The sequence below is a fragment of the Notechis scutatus genome, chromosome 1, assembly GCF_049901735.1.
Source record: "Notechis scutatus isolate UNSWTSFEM ecotype Mainland chromosome 1, rNotScu1.2, whole genome shotgun sequence".
Classification (NCBI taxonomy): domain Eukaryota; kingdom Metazoa; phylum Chordata; class Lepidosauria; order Squamata; family Elapidae; genus Notechis; species Notechis scutatus.
In genome coordinates this window covers 134,504,213-134,520,932 of record NC_142009.1, presented here as the reverse complement: position 1 = coordinate 134,520,932, position 16,720 = coordinate 134,504,213, and the positions used below count along the sequence as shown (strand labels likewise).

Here is a 16,720-nt window from a genome sequence, read left to right as displayed (position 1 = left end):
GTAGGCAGCAGTTCCATTGGTCCGCAAAGGGAAAAAAAAACCCGAAAGGAACCCCTCCCTTCCACGTACTCTTTTCCCATTTTCCTATCTCTATGGCCACTCAGTAAGAGTGCCAGTAAGAGGCCGGAAGCGGGTGGTCGAGCGGCGCCGGCTACACACCCCTTGACCCCTCTCACTTCCTTTCCCTTTCCTTTCTCTGAGGCTTCCTTAAAGCCCCGCCCACCCGCACCCTTCCACGCCTCGTTCCGGCTCTGACCCGTCCGTTTCCCATTGGCTATGCAAAAGAGGGATTGCGGCGAGAACCAATGAGCGGCAGACACGGCGTGGATCGCAGAAAACATTTGCCTCCTCTCTTGGGAGAGGAGCGGCAGAATCGCGGCGACGTTAGCTGTGCCGGAGTTCCTCGGAGAGTAACATGGGCGCCTTGAGTGGAAAGCGGTTTTTGCTTGGTAATTGGAGGGAAGGAAGGAGGGAGGGAGGGAAGGAAGGAGACGCGGCCGTGGAGGACAGATCTTGGAGCGGAGGGGAAGCGAGGACGGGTTAATGGGGGTTCAGCGCAAGAAATATCCCCCCGATTTGCCAGGCTTAAATGGGCTGCGTGGGGTCTCCAGCCATGGGGCTCTAGATGAATTTTCTGCATCTCGTTCTAGAACAGCTGTGCCTTTAAAGCAGTGGTCTCCAACCGTGGCAACTTTAAGACTTGTGGACTTCAATTCCCAGAATTCCTCAGCCAGTTTTGCTCTCCAGCTTTGCTGGCTGGAGAATTCTGGGAGTTGAAGTTGCCAAGGTTGGAGGCTACTGCTTTAAAGGAAGAGAGAGATCGGGCTATTTAAGAAGCGTTTTTGGGGGATGCGAGGGGTAACTTAGGAAAGAAGTCAAATCAGGCTCTTTTTTTTCCCCTCTTAAGGCGGCTGCTGTGATTTGCATGTTTCTGGGGTTCCTCCTTGCGAGGTGGGTCCTCTCCCCCCCAGGCATGGCTTTTTATCATGCAGCTGTCCTGCTTTTTATTCACCCCATTTTTTAAGGAAAGCTAAATAATACCCTCGTATGATGTGCTGTTCCTGTATAATGTTATTAAGTGTTATCCCTGTGCTGTGTTCAGGGCCGTCTTAATAGCATTATGGGTCCCAGGCAAAGAAGCAGGCAAAGGGCTCTACGACAACTCTCAGGAATAAAAATGTAAAATGGCCAATGGAATTAAACATGTACTTGCATAATATAGGTATAATGTGTTTATATGATGCAAGGTGCACGGAAGGGTTAACATACACAGATTAGGATGTGGCCCCTATGCTCATGGGGCCCACGGGCCAGTGCCCATCAGGCCCATGCGTTAAGACAGCCCCTGCATGCCATAGGATGAATAAATAGGAAAGCCCAGGGTCCTTCCTGCCTTTCCCCATGCTTTCCCCTTTTGCTATAGGAATCACACTTTATTTAAGCCCCATGAAGGGCTTGTTTGAAGGGCAGCTTTGGCACCCTTTTCTTCGACAGCTCTCTGGGTGAGCCGGGCGCCTGTATGAGATGGGCAAAATGCTTCCAAATCTGAAACATTTGGAATGAGCTGGGCTGTCCCTGCCAGTTTGGACTCAGAACGGTTGTTTCGAGGGTGCCTGGAGCTCTTCCCATTTACAGTGATTGCAGGCTGAATGGAAATTGAAGTCTGGGTTTAGCTTGGTGCCTACTGCAGTGGGTCTCAGGTAGCGTCATTCTGCTTTTTGCATTAGACCAGAAGGAGATCCTGTTGGGAACCCCCTTGGAATCTGGTGTCTCTCAATGCACCAGACCTGATTAGGGCTGTGGACCTTGTTAGCGCTGACAATCAAGTAAGAACAGAAGAATGTAAAGTATCTGCCCTGAAACAAATCTTATCTCTAGCATAGAGAAGGCAGTACGGGTAGTCCTCGACTTACGACCACAGTTGAGTCAAAAATTTCTGTTGCTAGGTGAAACATTTGTCCAGTGAATTTTGCCCCATTTTACGATTTTTTTATGCCACAGTGGTTAAGTGAGTCACTGCAGTTATTAAATTAGTAACACGGTTGTTAAGTGAATCTGGCTTCCCCATTGAGTTTGCTTTGTAAGGTTGCAAAAGGGGATCGATCATATGACCCCAGGACACTGCAATCGTCATAAATATGAGTCAGTTGCCAAGCTTCTGAATTTTGATAATCTGACCATGGGGATGCTGCAACAGTTGTAAGTGTGAAAAATGGTCATGGGTAACATATTTTCAGGGCTGTTGTAACTGGTCACTAAATGAACAGTTGTAAGTCAAGGACTTCTTGTATTTTAGGGTCAGTGGACACATGGAAACTTTGCAAAATGATTGCCGTTAAAAAAGTTTGCTTTAGCATGACTGTCCTAACATATGCAGTGCTCCCATTGGCCCACTTGAAGATCAGAGGTATCTGCAGGATCTAATGCTTTCATCAAAATAGCAATGCAGGTGTCACATCAGAAGCCCCACCTCTTTTGCGTGGGCGTGTAATGTCATCATGCATGTGTAAAAGGGGCAGAACTTATGCACAAACCTGGTTTTATCACTTGCCTCCTCACCTCCCAAGGATGCTGCTTGTAAGCTCAGCTTATCACCAAGCCAGGAGAAACAGAATTCAGGGCTACAGGCACCCACACGTTTTCTTTCCTTGCTTTTACAATCTATTGGGGGGGGGGGAGGGGTTGTCCAGAAACAGTTTTGTAAATTAGATTGATGCAAGAGATTTGTGCTTCACTTTCAATATGTCAGCAGTGCACTTATTTCAATTAAAAAGCATATTAAAAAAAAACCTGCTGTTGCAAAGAATGTAGTGGGTGGGAATGGGATTGATCTCAGGCACCCGGTTGCTTTCCTGCTGCTACGACAACTCACAGGAATAAAAGTTCAGCATTTTCAATTGAACACAGATTCTTTATTTGATGAGAGGCCTTTTTTTCCCCATCATAAGGGAAAAAAACCTTACTATAGTGCAGTCCCAAATACATACAAATTACTTTTAGAGATGTACAGAATTGGTTCTGTTCCTGATTACAAATTTGGGGCATTTCTAATGCATACATACATACAAACACATTTCCAGACATTAGATCAGACTTGTAGTTATCTTGATATATAAATCAAGTGATTGACGTAGAGATGGTAATTACATGTTAAAATAAGGGTGTGTAAATTTCCAACAGTTTCTGGCTTAGGAAAGTGTCTTGCAGAAATAAAAGTGCTTACAATTGTATTAAATGATCTCTTTATTGGAATGCTTCAACTATGCAGCTTGCTGATGATCAGTTTTCTTAATCACATGCAGATTTCTATTTTAGGGATCATCTTCTATTTATTAAATTTATTTGCCACCCGCCTGCACATCTCACCAGAATTTGAAAGGCTGCTCAGTGCTTTCACATAGATTACCTTACCTAAGACCAGGGGTGTCAATCTCACGTGATGTATCGGAATTTTTTCCCCCTTCACTAAACCAGGCGTGGGCATGTGATGTATCCGGCCCATGGGCTGGGAGTTTGACATCCCTGCCTTAGACAGATACATTTTTGGCCTGACTAATTATTGCAAACTAACTTTCACATGAATGGTTCAGCAAACTGATCAGAGCACATCTTTTCCAAATTAATATTTAGGTATTAAAGACTATGTTTCCAAAAAGAACCCAATGATGACAAGAGATTAAGCTTGTTTTCTTGTTTTCATTACAGAATCTTTAAAGAACAGTAACAGATGGCATATTATCCTAATAAAGTTCAGTTTTCATTCAGATCCCAAAGCAGGATAATTTAAAGATACCACCTTAAGATACCAGTAAAAATATAATAAAGCATGCAATTCATCAGTGTTACAAACTGTGGTGTAATCTGTTGAAAGCAGAAGAACCACTCCCACATGCAGTATAATTCAAAAGGGTGTGAGTCAGCGCATGCAGTCCTGTTTCCTTGGGAATGGTTTCATTCAGTCTAATGCAGCTTATTTTCCTGTAAATGAATTTAGGAATGAAGTGATGTATCGGATTTTTTCCCCTCCTTCACTAAACCAGGCGTGGGCGTGGCCAGCATGTGATGTATCCGGCCCATGGGCTGGGAGTCCCATGGATCCAAAGGGATCCAGCTTGTGTGCAGGAAGCCCTGATTTAAGCTGTGTAAAGGATGATGTCAGAAAGATTTGAACTCTTGCTTATGAGAGGTCTAAGCAAATTTAGAAACTAACAAGTTTGGAAGGGCCCATGCACCCAAGTCAGACTGATGGGGATCACTCGCCCTGTGCCAGGAGAAGCTGCAAATATGCTTATCCAAGCAAAGGAGAGCCCTGAATGCAGTCTGGTGAGGCTCTAGCTTTGCTGAGAAAATGCTTAAGGGGTTTTAAAAAGGCTGGAGGCTTTCTCCTCTTAAAAGGGCAACTGTTGCCATGCGTCATTTAAGGGTCGTGACTACAAAATCAGAGACTCCCTGGATTAAGCAAGAAGAGCGGGACCTCTAAATTACTTCGTATATGTTTGGTTTATGTTGCCTGTTGATGATTGGGCATGTTTTCATGGCAAATGATGAGAAAAATAGCCTTTTCCTTTTTTTAAAAAAAATTCAAGTGGCCACACTTGCATAGAGAGGAAATGAAAGCATCAGATTAGCAGGAAAAGTTCCAGTCCTGAGATCTAGTCTGATTTTAGATGTATTTATTTTTTATCTTTTCCAACTTCGCTGTATTTCCATTAGTATCCTGATCTTAATGGTTTAGTGAACCAGGGTTCTTCTACGTTGCTTTACCGTTAATTTAGCAGCTGTGCATGTTTTTTACCCAAAACGTATAAAGCTTGTCTGTAATTATCTGAATTTTATTCTGTTTGTGTCCTAGGTATTGTAAGTTGCACCCTCTTCTTGGCTGTTAACAGCTTGTATTCTTCCAGTGATGATGTTATAGAACTTACACCAACAAATTTCAACAGAGAGGTTATTCAAAGTGATAGTTTATGGCTAGTAGAATTCTATGCACCATGGTATGTATTTACTCAGCTGTCTTGAAGAAAATGGTTGTTGTTTGTTCTGTTTGTTGCTTGTTCATGTGTATACTTTAGCTGTCTTATTTCTGTAAATAGTTTCTTGCATCTCAATGCAAAATTTCTAGCTAGACTGTTCTGGTCATATTAATACTTATGGTTAACTGAGATGGTGACAGGAATAGACGGGTCAGTCTTTCTCATTGCTATCCTTCAAAGATATTGGTATCAAAATTGCTGAATTCACAGACAACCTACAGGCCCAACACCCCTGGAGAGTTGATGAAGATTAACTTATTTTAATATCCTTATTAAAATGCAGATCTGCATGTGTTCGTCATGATAACAATATAAATGCTGTTCCTACATCTTTCAGTTGATGAAATAAGAGTGGAAATATTTGTTGAAGGCTGGAGAAGTCATAACGGTGCTCAATACCTCCAGTTTATTCTCATGTTTCAGAAAGCTTTATGTTATTATAAAAGTATGTATGGTTGCCAACTTTAGTGGTGGTGTTTTTTCTGGGGAAAAAGGATCTGTAATGTGCAGCTAGAAATTGAAAGAATTTCAATTGCCTACTATGAAAATGCTGTGGTTGAATTATAGGTGTTGAACTTCAATTGTATAGAAATGTTAGGGTTTGTTAATTTTTTTAAAGGACAAGAGACATGTTTGGCAGTCAATATATCTTACAGTTTTGTGCAATATTACACATGTGGAAAGTTGTAGCAATTAACTTTGGTTACAAACCATATGGAATGCAAGAAAAATAAACATGAATCTGAGATATCACTTGGAATATAATGATTGTGTGCTCCCTTATATAGTTTTCTCATTCTGAAAACTATATAAGGGAGCACACAATCATTATATTCCAAGTGATAGATTCATGGAAAGGGAGGGGGTATTTGGTTTGGAATCAGTCAAATGTTTGAAGGTAATATTTTTATTTTATCTTCTGCAAGGTGTGGCCATTGCCAAAGACTGACACCTGAATGGAAGAAAGCTGCAACTGCCTTAAAAGTGAGTAGCATATCCATAAATAATCTTTCTTTATTAGATTTACAGCTTGCTTGTGTTCCAGGAACTCAAGGAAGTGTGCTGATTCCCTCCTCCAGTTTTTCCCATAGCAGTAAATGTATTGGATAAATTGGGCTTAAGAGAGTGTGACTAGCCCAGAGATACTTTCTGAATTTCCATAAAGGAGAACACAGTTCAGCCCGAGTTTCCCCTATCCTTATTCAATACCTTAATCATTGTACCACATATTGTTACGTTAGGATATATACTGTTATATATATATATCTTATACTGTTCTTGCATCTGAGGGCCTTTGCTTTCCTCCTAGCATCTTCTCCCAGCTTTATATCAACATTTCTTCACTTTTCAAGTATTTTATGGCTGAGCTGATAGGGTTTGTTTTCTGAGAGCCTAGAAAGAGAAGGAAATGCATGTGGTGTGTGTGCATGCATGATTGATTCAGTCTTGATTCTCATTGATCACAAGTCCATGAAGTTTTCTTGGCCAGATTTTTGGAAGAGGGTTGAGTCTTGACTTCCTAATAAGCAAGCATTTGCTGTTGGACAATTGCCTGAGTAATATTGTCTTGATCCATCACAGTCATGGCAAACCACATTAGGATGCTCCCAAAGGCAGCACATCCCTAGCAGAGAACATAGTTAATGTAAATGCATGACTTTCTTGAATATAAAGGGAGAATCAAGAAACACACCATCCTTTATTTTCAAGCTGAATTATTCTTTTAAGTTTATGAAACCACTTAGTCAAAGGAATATCTAAACCAAAGCCAGGATTTCTCTGTGCATGTGTTCCATTGTTTTAAAATGATACATTCCATTGTTTTGACCTAAGTCAGTACACATGTGTGAACTCAGCAAAACATATTTTGCCTTCTCTTTGTGGAATTGTTTTGTCTTGTTTCTCTAACTTAAAAGCCTTTCTTTCTTCCAGGGTGTTGTGAAAATTGGGGCAGTTGATGCAGACAAACACCAATCTCTTGGTGGTCAATATGGTGTTAAAGGGTTTCCCACTATCAAGATTTTTGGTGCTAACAAGCACAAAGCAGAAGACTACCAAGGTATTTTTAAGATGATACATTCTTTTTGTTGATGTGCGTCTTGAGCAAAACTGATATTTTTTTTTCTCTTGTTCACAACAAGCCCAGTTAAGTAGAAAAGACTGCTATAATATATTGGGTCCTTTTTTGGTGACTTGAAATTCCTAAGAATTTCCCACTTTTATGGCAACCTTACGTTTGGTTGAAGAACTGAGTATTTTTTTACAGAGGAAGTTAGGAACCTGTGGTCTTCCAGATGGTGTTGAACTTCAATTCCCAGTGTACCTCACTTCTGGCTGGACTGGGTGGGAGTTATAATTCAGAACATTCAGAAACATAGGTTCCCCACCCTGGTTGCAGGGACCCTATTGGTTACTTAAAACCTGGGTTTCCAGTTCAAGGCTGAAGCCTCCTGTTGTTTCTCCTAATGTGACACCACATAAGCTGCCCATTTGGTTCCCTCCCCCTTCCTGTTAAAAGGACTGAAATGGTGGATACCGCTACTGGAATGAATATTTGAATGTTGATATCAGGGTTCCAAGTAATACACCCATAGCAAACAGAATTCTGAGGCAAGTAAGTTCCTCAAAGAACAGGTTTATTGGATATATATTGGCACAGATTGGTGAAAACTGACTTTAAAGGTTCCTGCTGTTTTCACCAAATTAAAAGTAAATGTTCTTTCCCTTTCCCCCAAACAACCAGTCACATGGTCCAATCAGGGTGCTCTCCAGTGCTTGGTAACATCACTCCTCTTCAGCCACCTTTTGGAAGATACTTGGTTCCCAAGGGAAAGTATATTGCTTTGGCTATAAAACCCCAGCTGGCTCTACTTCCCCCACTCTCTAACCCTCTTCTCCGTTGTGGCAACACTGAAGCCTCAAAGATGGCCCCAAGTCAGGCCAGCTTCAGAGTTGACAGTTGATCTGTGTGGAGTCTTGCTTAGCATGATGCTTTTCTTTTGTGTCTCAGGAGCCAGGACCAGTGATGCTATTGTTGATTCTGCTTTAAGTGCTGTCCGGTCATTGGTAAAAGATCGTCTTAGTGGCAGAGGTGGAGGATACAGTTCTGGAAAACAGGTACCCCTTTTAGGCTTTGACTCCTACTCATTGCAAAGCCTCGTTCTTTCCATGCCTGTATTTTGTGAAGAATGTTACAGGACAATTGGTAACATTGGCATTTGAATGATGGATTGAACAAGGGCTTATTTTATGGCAGGAGTGAAAATTTAGTAGGTCAACAGGTTTGTTCATTTAAATGAGTCACATTTTGCAAAAAAATATGGAGCTGTAGTTTCTTAGTAAGAGGATAGTGGCAGCCAATGGTAGTAGATGAATACACAAAAGTAAAGAGTTGGCAGGATAAATGAATGGCAAGGAAATTCTTCAGACTTCTGATGTCTCCATTGTACATAGGCTCTAGAAATCATGGCTATAAGCATTAGAGAAAGAACAATAACTTCATGTATGAATTTGTGATTTAAGAGTTTGAACATAAGAAAGAGTAGCATGCAGGAAGAAGGAAAATATAATAAGATTGGAAGCCACTTTATAATCTTTTTCTTCTTTTGATCTTTGTTTCTTCTTTCTTTCATGTCACATTCTTTTTATCTTGTTAAAAATTATTTTAAAAGATTTATAAAGAAATCATGGCTGTAAATAAATTGAAAGAGACTCATTGAAAAAGGCAAGACTTCTAGGTTGCATAGATCTCAGATAGGCAGCCATGTTAAGTCTTTTATTGGAGGTTTTTAAGATGAGCTTGGACAACCAGTTGTCTGAAATGATGTAGGGTCTCTGCTTGAGTGGGGATTGGACTGGAAGACCTCAAAGGTTCCTTCCAAGTCTGTTATTCTGTTATTTAAATTCCCCATTCTCAGGCCAACATATACAGTACATCTGCTGAAATAGAGGAAGTGAAGCTCTACTGATTAATTCAACTAGAACAGGGGTAGTCAGCCTTTTTATACCTACCGCCCACTTTTGTATCTCTGTTAGTAGTAAAGTTTTCTCTAACCACCCATCGGTTCCACAGTAATGGTGATTTATACAGTAGGGGGACAAAACCCCTACCGCCCACCATGAAAGCTGGAACGCCCACTAGTGGGTGGTAGGGACCAGGTTGACTACCACTGGACCAGATGTATCCAGATGTTCATTGTTGAAAAACTCCGTTTGAATAATCGATGGCTGACTTTGCGTTTACATTTTCCATCCTGTACAGACTATGATTTCAAGCAGAGGTGGATTGGGTTTTTTTATCAGCTAAAATATTATATATAAGTTTCTATCCTAAACCTGTTTTGATTAGAAAGCATATACCCATTTATTGTCATCAATAATTAGAATTGGAGTAAAACTTGTAGCGCTAAATACCTTTTTCATGTTTCTTTAATAGAGCAGTTATGAAAGTGGAGGCTCCAACAAAAAAGATGTGATCGAATTGACTGATGATAACTTTGATAAGACCGTAATGGACAGTGACAGTGTCTGGCTGGTAGAATTTTATGCTCCTTGGTGTGGACATTGCAAAAAGTAAGTATTCTGGCTGTACTCAGGATTGTTACAGTAAATTTACATATACATACATACATACATACATACATACATACATACATACATACGGAAACCAGATGTTTGAGTAGTAGTTGGGTGCAATAATATTGATAATGCAGTCTGTCAATAGGTTAGTCCTGCTTACTGTACTTCAGTGGAACTAACCTCAAATACAGAAATGCAGCTTAAGCTTGGAACCTCTGGAGCAGGGGTGTCAAACAAAGGCCCGTGGGCCAGATCCGGCCTGCGGGGTGCTTAGATCTGGCCCACGGGACTGCCCTGGAAACTGAGGGACTGGTCCGCAGTGCCTTTGCCAGCAAAAACGGAGCTGGGGAGGGCCGCATGGCAGAGGGTTGCAGGAGGCCGTCGTAGCCAGAAACGGAGCACAGGAGCCTGTTTTCGCTGGCAAAACGCTCGGGCCACCACAGGCGCTCCCAACACAAATGATGTCGAGCTGGCCACACCCACCCCAGCCCCCCAAGGTCAAACACAACCCTGATGCAGCCCTCACTGAAATTGAGTTTGACTCCCCTGCTCTGGAGGCACATGAGCCATAGTGAAGTTACCTTGGGTTTTCTTGACTTATTTTCCCTATTTGCTTTTAATATGATTCTCTTCTGTACTCAATAATGTGTTGTCACCTAAGACAAAACTGATGAAAATCTATAATCTTTTGTAAATCCAGAAGTAGGACTTTCAGGCATCCTGGTTCCTGGAATCTGATAATTGATAAGGGTTATTAGGGCTAATATAGTTCAAGCTTTCTCAAGGATGTCAAGTCATAAGATCCTTTTGAGGAGTATTAAGTAGTCATTGTGATCTGTTAGTAAAAGTTGAATCAACCATGTTTTGTAATTAGGTAACAAGCAACCAACCTATAGTAATTTTGAGCTCAACTATGGCCTTTGGAACTGTCATAATTTAACCACTTTGCTTTTTTTTAAAAAAAAAAAGTGGTTTTAATTTTAAATTGCTGTTGTAATTTATTGCTGTACTTTTTAAAAGAAAACACTCACATGTAACAACACATTTTCTTCTACAGTTTGGAGCCAGAGTGGGCATCAGCTGCAACTGAAGTGAAGGAGCAAACAAAGGGAAAAATTAAACTTGGTGCTGTAGATGCTACCGTGCACCAGATGTTAGCCAGTCGGTATGGGGTGAGTAGATAGTGCAAGTGGTAATGCTTTTATTACTTGCTGTCTCCCAAATAACACAGAGGGGAGAATATGTCCTTTTTTAGAGGCAACATCATATTGAATGGAATGTTTTAAGCATTTAAAAGGAGGGAGGAAGATTAGATAGATAGATAGATAGATAGATAGATAGATAGATAGATAGATAGATAGATAGATAGATAGATACTCCTGTTTCTCCAACAATACGGCCTCTTTTGGGGTGACTAAATAGGAAGTCCCAGCATGTTTTATAGGGCATGAAATGCAAGAATTAAGCCCCTTCCCCAAATTAAGGCCTATATTAAAACATGCGAAATGGGCCGGAATGGTGGGGGACTTAAGCCCATTAGGAAGTACATTTTTTTTTTGTTGCACACCTGGATATGGTGCCTTGCCTGCGTTGACCCCATATGAAGTTGCCCCACCAACGCCAAGGTCAACATCAGCCAATTGACCCGCCCCCCGCCTGAAGATGGCATCTCAGGGGCGAATTAAGTCACCCTTGAAAAGACAGCCTAGCCGTTTTTTTTGGGCTCAAAAGCAACCAAAAACTAAGACCCGGTGGCGATCTTTATTATATGAAAACACGGCCAGATAGATAAGATAAGATAAGATAAGATAGATGGATGTAATGGTTTCTGTGATAATTTTACATACTGTCTATTTAGAAATTTTGGGTTGTGCTGACATTCAGTGAAACGAAGAGCTATTTTATTTTGGTTTTGAGTTCATCGAATACCAAGGTGGATTACCTTTTGTGCTCACTATGATTTGAATTCTTTGATTCTGTGTTCCAGGTCCGTGGATTTCCGACAATAAAAATTTTCCAAAAAGGAGAAGAACCTGTTGACTATGATGGTGGAAGGACAAAATCCGATATCGTTGCTCGAGCTCTGGACTTGTTTTCAGAGAATGCACCAGCACCTGAAATCCTAGAGGTATCCTTATTTTGATCAAGCGATTACTTCCTAGGGAAATCGGAAGAAAATGTTGCAGTATGGGGTACTTCTGTCCCGTGAGGAGCCATGAAGTCTTTCAAAATACTGCATATTCCATTTAAGTTATTCATCTCAGTTATTTTGTAGTCACAGAACTCTTAGTATTTTCTCCTCTGCAAACCTGTGCATGGCAGTTACCCCCATCTCATGAGTCCTATTTTGGTTATGTAGCCGTCATAATTTGATAACCAAATTTGCTAGTATGATGCCTTTTATTGATAAAATTAAGGGAACGCTATATATACTTCAAATCATTTTCTTTGGAAATGAGTAATCAAGCTAAACTTGATTTCTTACTGAATTTCTCCCAAAATATCTTAAAATCACCTTATTGCCTTTATTAAATTCATGTGGTTGGAAATTTCAAGCCCTTTGTTGAAGTGTCTGCCCTTAGTTCATATGAGCTGCATTGATATAGTGACATTTGCTTGCAAAGAGCTTTGTGAGAGAGGGTCTCTTTGAAGATCATGAGCAAGAAATGACATGATGTAGAGGTCCTAATTTTAGTAAAGTTACTTGTGGACTTTGAATTAAGAAAACTTCTGGCATCCTTGTGGCCTTAGCTGTGTAGATCAAAATTGTTTAAAAGTCTTAATGATACCAGAATACCATTAAGAATTTAGTGAACATTCAAAATTACAACGGCACTGAAAAATGTAACTTATGACCGTTTTCAGAGCTACAACTTCCGCAGCATCCCCATGGCCACATGATCAAAATTCAGCTGCTTGGCAACTGGCTCATATTTATGACAGTGGCAGTGTCCCGGGCTCCCTTTCGCGACCTTCTGACAAAGTCACTGTGGAAGCCAGATTCGCTTAACAACCGGGTTACTAACTTATCAACTACAGTGACTCACTTAACAACCCTGGGAAGAAAGGTTGTAAAATGGGACAAAACTCACAACAAATGTCACACTTAACAACAGAAATTTTGGACACAATTGTGGTCATAAGTCAAGGACTGCCTATATAGAGACCTAGAGAAATTCCTATCAGGACAAATAAATCAACCGGGTTAAAAAAAAAAGATTGAGCAAGAGAAGACCTTGTAGGAAAATTAACTTTGTAGTTGCAATTTAGATATTACTCTTTAATTGCTAGGAGTCTGAATTGGTAAATCTGTTCTCGCCTAGATTATTAACGAAGATGTCCTAAAGCAAACGTGTGATGCTCACCAACTTTGTATCATTTCTGTTTTGCCCCATATACTTGACACAGGTAAGAACAAGACAGTATTTTCCCTTACCTTTGGCTTTTATACTGGCCTCAAATGTGATTTTCTTTTTCTTTTCTTTTTTATGATTTCTGTTAAACAGGAGCTGCAGGTAGAAATGCCTACCTGGAAGTCATGTTGAAAATGGCAGACAAATATAAAAGGAAGATATGGGGGTAAGTTACAGATTACAGCCAGAGGTGCTTTTGGTTTGGGGCAGGGAGGAATACCAATCTGTGCTCCTATTGAAATGAAAATAGTAGCTCAGTGGCAGCACAGACTAGGCTAGATTGCTTACGAACTTGGAGGTAGAGGAGCTGGTTTTGATCTGCTCTCTTCAGCCCTTTTGCTCTGCAACTTACAGCAGAAACTGGGTGATGCCAGGGAGGTCTGGAAGTGTGGAGAAAAGTGATATTCTGTGGTTTGCTTCGAGATAAAACACTTAATTCTTCTTATCCAAGGTGGCTGTGGACAGAAGCCGGAGCACAGTTTGATCTCGAAAGCTCTTTGGGTATTGGTGGCTTTGGCTATCCGGCCATGGCAGCCGTGAATGCTCGAAAGATGAAATTTGCCCTGCTGAAAGGTTCCTTCAGCGATCAAGGGATTAACGAATTCCTGAGGTAAGGCTGTTTTGTCGGTACCTCAAAGCATATGAACGCTGTGGTGCTTGACGAGTTTCAATTAAAAATAGCGGGGGGAAATAATTGATTTTTATTTTATTTACAGAATTGATTCTGTAACCATGTTTGTTGACTTCCTTTTTGAGCACAAAAAACCCGATCTTGCTCGGGGTATTCCTGAATCCCATCTTTTTTCTACTTACTCCTCCCATTTTTTAAAAAAAATGAAATCTCATGAAATTTTAACTGGGGGGAGGAGGAGGAGGAGGGCCAGTTACCAGTCTCACTCAGTGCTGCTCACTATATAATTCATCACATCAGGCTTATTTATTTGTTTATTTATCCCACCGTTACTATTTTTATAAACAAGGTAGTGATCATACCTACTACTCCTTCCTCCTATTTTTCACAACAACCCCATGAGGTAGGTTGACTGAGAGTGAATGATTGGTCCATGGTCACCCACCCAGCCTTCTTTCATGTCTAAGGCGGCACTAGAACTCATGGTCTCCCAGTTTCTAACCCAGTGCCTTAATTAAACTGGTTCTCAAATGTGAATCCCTAGAGGGGTATATGTTATGTTCTAAATGGTATTTCCATTTCTAGGGAACTTTCTGTTGGACGAGGGTCCACAGCACCAGTTGGTGGAGGGGCTTTTGCCAAAATTAACACAGTGGAGCCCTGGGATGGCAAAGATGGTGAGGTAAGAGAGACTCCATTTTCATCTCTATAGTCATACAGAACTTATTTGGACATTCTTATTTGGACATTTTAGGGTCCATACGTTTAAATTGGTTCACTCTCCAGTCAATTTCTCAATGTTTAGTCAGCCTGATAAATATATACCCTAAAGCCTGTACTCAAAGATCTATTTAGTTAAAACTTTGCTGCTTCTTTTTATTTCTTCTCTTTTCTGTCACCCACCTTATCTGTGAGAAACCACCTTAGTTCTATATGTGGCTCTGTATCTTTGTTCTCTTTTGAATTTTGCTGAAAGCTTTGACATTTGTTTATCTATTTCTGGCATCATTTTATTTTCTATATCCTGTTTGAGCTATTCTGAAATGCTTCCTGTGCAGACTATTTTCTTTTTTTTCTTTCCTGTCCTGCTGATGCAGGTTGCTCACCAAATGTTCAACTAGTCTAGCATTCTTGCATTAAGGGTTATAAAGAGGAACTTGATAATAATGCGACTCCTACTTTGCTTGTTTATCCAGCTGCTCAGGTTGCATTCAAGCTTACATAGATTTTCCAACTTTTATTGTTTGCTTAGAGTCTACTTGTTGATTTCTACTTTTTTATAGACAATTTCTGCTCCATTGCTTATTGAAGCCATACAAAATGTCACACCTGGGCTTGTTTCAATCCTGGCTTGCTTAATGAAAAAGAAACCGCCCATCTTGTAGGCAGATAAAATAATAATGCCTTGTTTGGCCAATTTTGAGTTAACTTTGTTGGATGATTTTGCTGTACATTTCTGTACACATTTAGCAGCTTAGATATAAGACACAGAACAGGAATCAAGAAGCCAAAGAGCTGTAAATAAACATGTAGCCCAATTCCCTTATCATGTTAAGCCAACATTTGATTTAGCATGCAGTGTAAAACTAGTTATTTTGATCTTAACCATCAGACACTAATCATAGCTTTAATTTTTCTGCTGATTTAAAATAACAGCGATTAGACTGAATGGTGGTGTTGAAACTCCACTTTAATTGTATCACTTATCTGAATGGTAAAAACCGTACCTTCAGGATAAGATTGTGTGTGTATTTTATACTTTTAAAGGAAGATCAGAAAAGCAAATTGCCAGTTGTACACAAACTTAAAAAGCACAAGAGAACATTTAGGTCTGTCTCTTTAGAAAAAGTTATTTAATAGTAACATTGTTTGCTATTGAACAGTATTTTCTCAGCATCTTAGGGGGGTTGAAACTTGTTCTAAGAAGTATGTGATGATATGTGATAAATGCCTGATCAATTCACACTCTGTTGTTTCATAGCTCCCAGCTGAAGAGGATATTGATCTCAGTGATGTAGATCTTGATGATTGGGATACTCAGAAGGATGAATTGTGAGAGCCTGAAGATAACTTGGTTTCTTGAGAGACACTGGGCAGTGGTTGGATTGGATAGAAGAACGTTTTGCATCACATGGATCTACCAGTGGCCTTGTTTGCCAAGAGAGAAACTGTTGGAAACATGGTCATCAGTGAACTGAGCATCTCTTAAGAAAAAATATCTCACAAATTCTATGAATTTTTTTTATTGAGTGAAATTGTATCCGGTGTAGCAGATATTTTGACAACAACACTGATCTTTCATTGAAATGCTCTTGGATGTTTTTTTAAAACTAGCTGGCATGTGGTGGTCAATTGTAACTTGAGACTTTTGTTGTACTTAGTTTTAAAATGTGATCTTTTTTCTCCTCCCCCACAGTATAGCTTTCATTTCAATGAAAGAATAAAACAATATTTTTGACTCTGTGTCAGTGTTGTACAGTGTACGGAGAGATCTCCCTTTGACTATATCAGTGCAGTATTTGAAGCCATTTTTGCAATGAATGTTATGATGCTTGCGTGCTCATATTAAGCCAGTCACTTTTTAAATTCTGCTGTTTTGAAGAAGCTATAGTGAAATGTTTCATACAATACTAAGCTTTGGATATGAATCTGGTCTGTGAATTCAGTCTAAATACTTCCAACTGTTATTTTTCTTTGGGGAGCCTGTAGGATTGAGAGAACTTACTCTATTTACTGGTAACGTGTGACAGGTTTTTGATGCACATCTTATCAATTGTATGGGAATCTTTTAAAAACTAATGTTCCTTTATGGTAACTCAAGAAAAATAGTAAGCCGTCTGCTAATTCATGCTGTCTCTGACAAATAATTGTTCTCAGCCCAGAATTATGACTTGAGACTAATTTTAGTATAATTAAATTATAAAGTATAATACTCCTATAACAGAAGACACGATTTCTTTGGAAGAATGAAAAAAAAAAAACCAGGGTCAGTATTAAATTCTCCTCTTCCAAGAAGTTAGGCAATATTTCTCTTTTAGAAAAGGCTCAATTTACTCTAAGACCTC

General features: G+C 40.0%; 1 protein-coding gene across 1 annotated transcript; it reads left to right on the top strand.

The window, feature by feature from the left end:
- The first annotated feature begins 364 nt into the window (after positions 1-364).
- On the top strand, positions 365-16,118 carry PDIA6 (protein disulfide isomerase family A member 6). The gene is made up of 13 exons (XM_026674311.2): positions 365-449; positions 4,853-4,994; positions 5,960-6,017; positions 6,966-7,092; positions 8,044-8,150; positions 9,469-9,605; positions 10,669-10,783; positions 11,599-11,739; positions 12,935-13,019; positions 13,118-13,190; positions 13,476-13,634; positions 14,241-14,337; positions 15,637-16,118. Exons 1-13 carry the CDS (start codon positions 416-418, stop codon positions 15,709-15,711), a joined length of 1,350 nt encoding a protein of 449 aa, XP_026530096.1. The 5' UTR covers positions 365-415; the 3' UTR covers positions 15,712-16,118.
- The last annotated feature ends 602 nt before the right edge of the window (positions 16,119-16,720 follow it).

Bases quoted from the DNA above. Each gene is read 5' to 3' on its own strand.
- PDIA6 (XM_026674311.2), top strand. From the start codon at position 416: ATGGGCGCCTTGAGTGGAAAGCGGTTTTTGCTTG. The intron at 4,995-5,959 runs GTATGTATTTAC...ATCTTCTGCAAG, and splicing joins GTAGAATTCTATGCACCATG to GTGTGGCCATTGCCAAAGAC. The intron at 7,093-8,043 runs GTATTTTTAAGA...TTTGTGTCTCAG, and splicing joins CAAAGCAGAAGACTACCAAG to GAGCCAGGACCAGTGATGCT.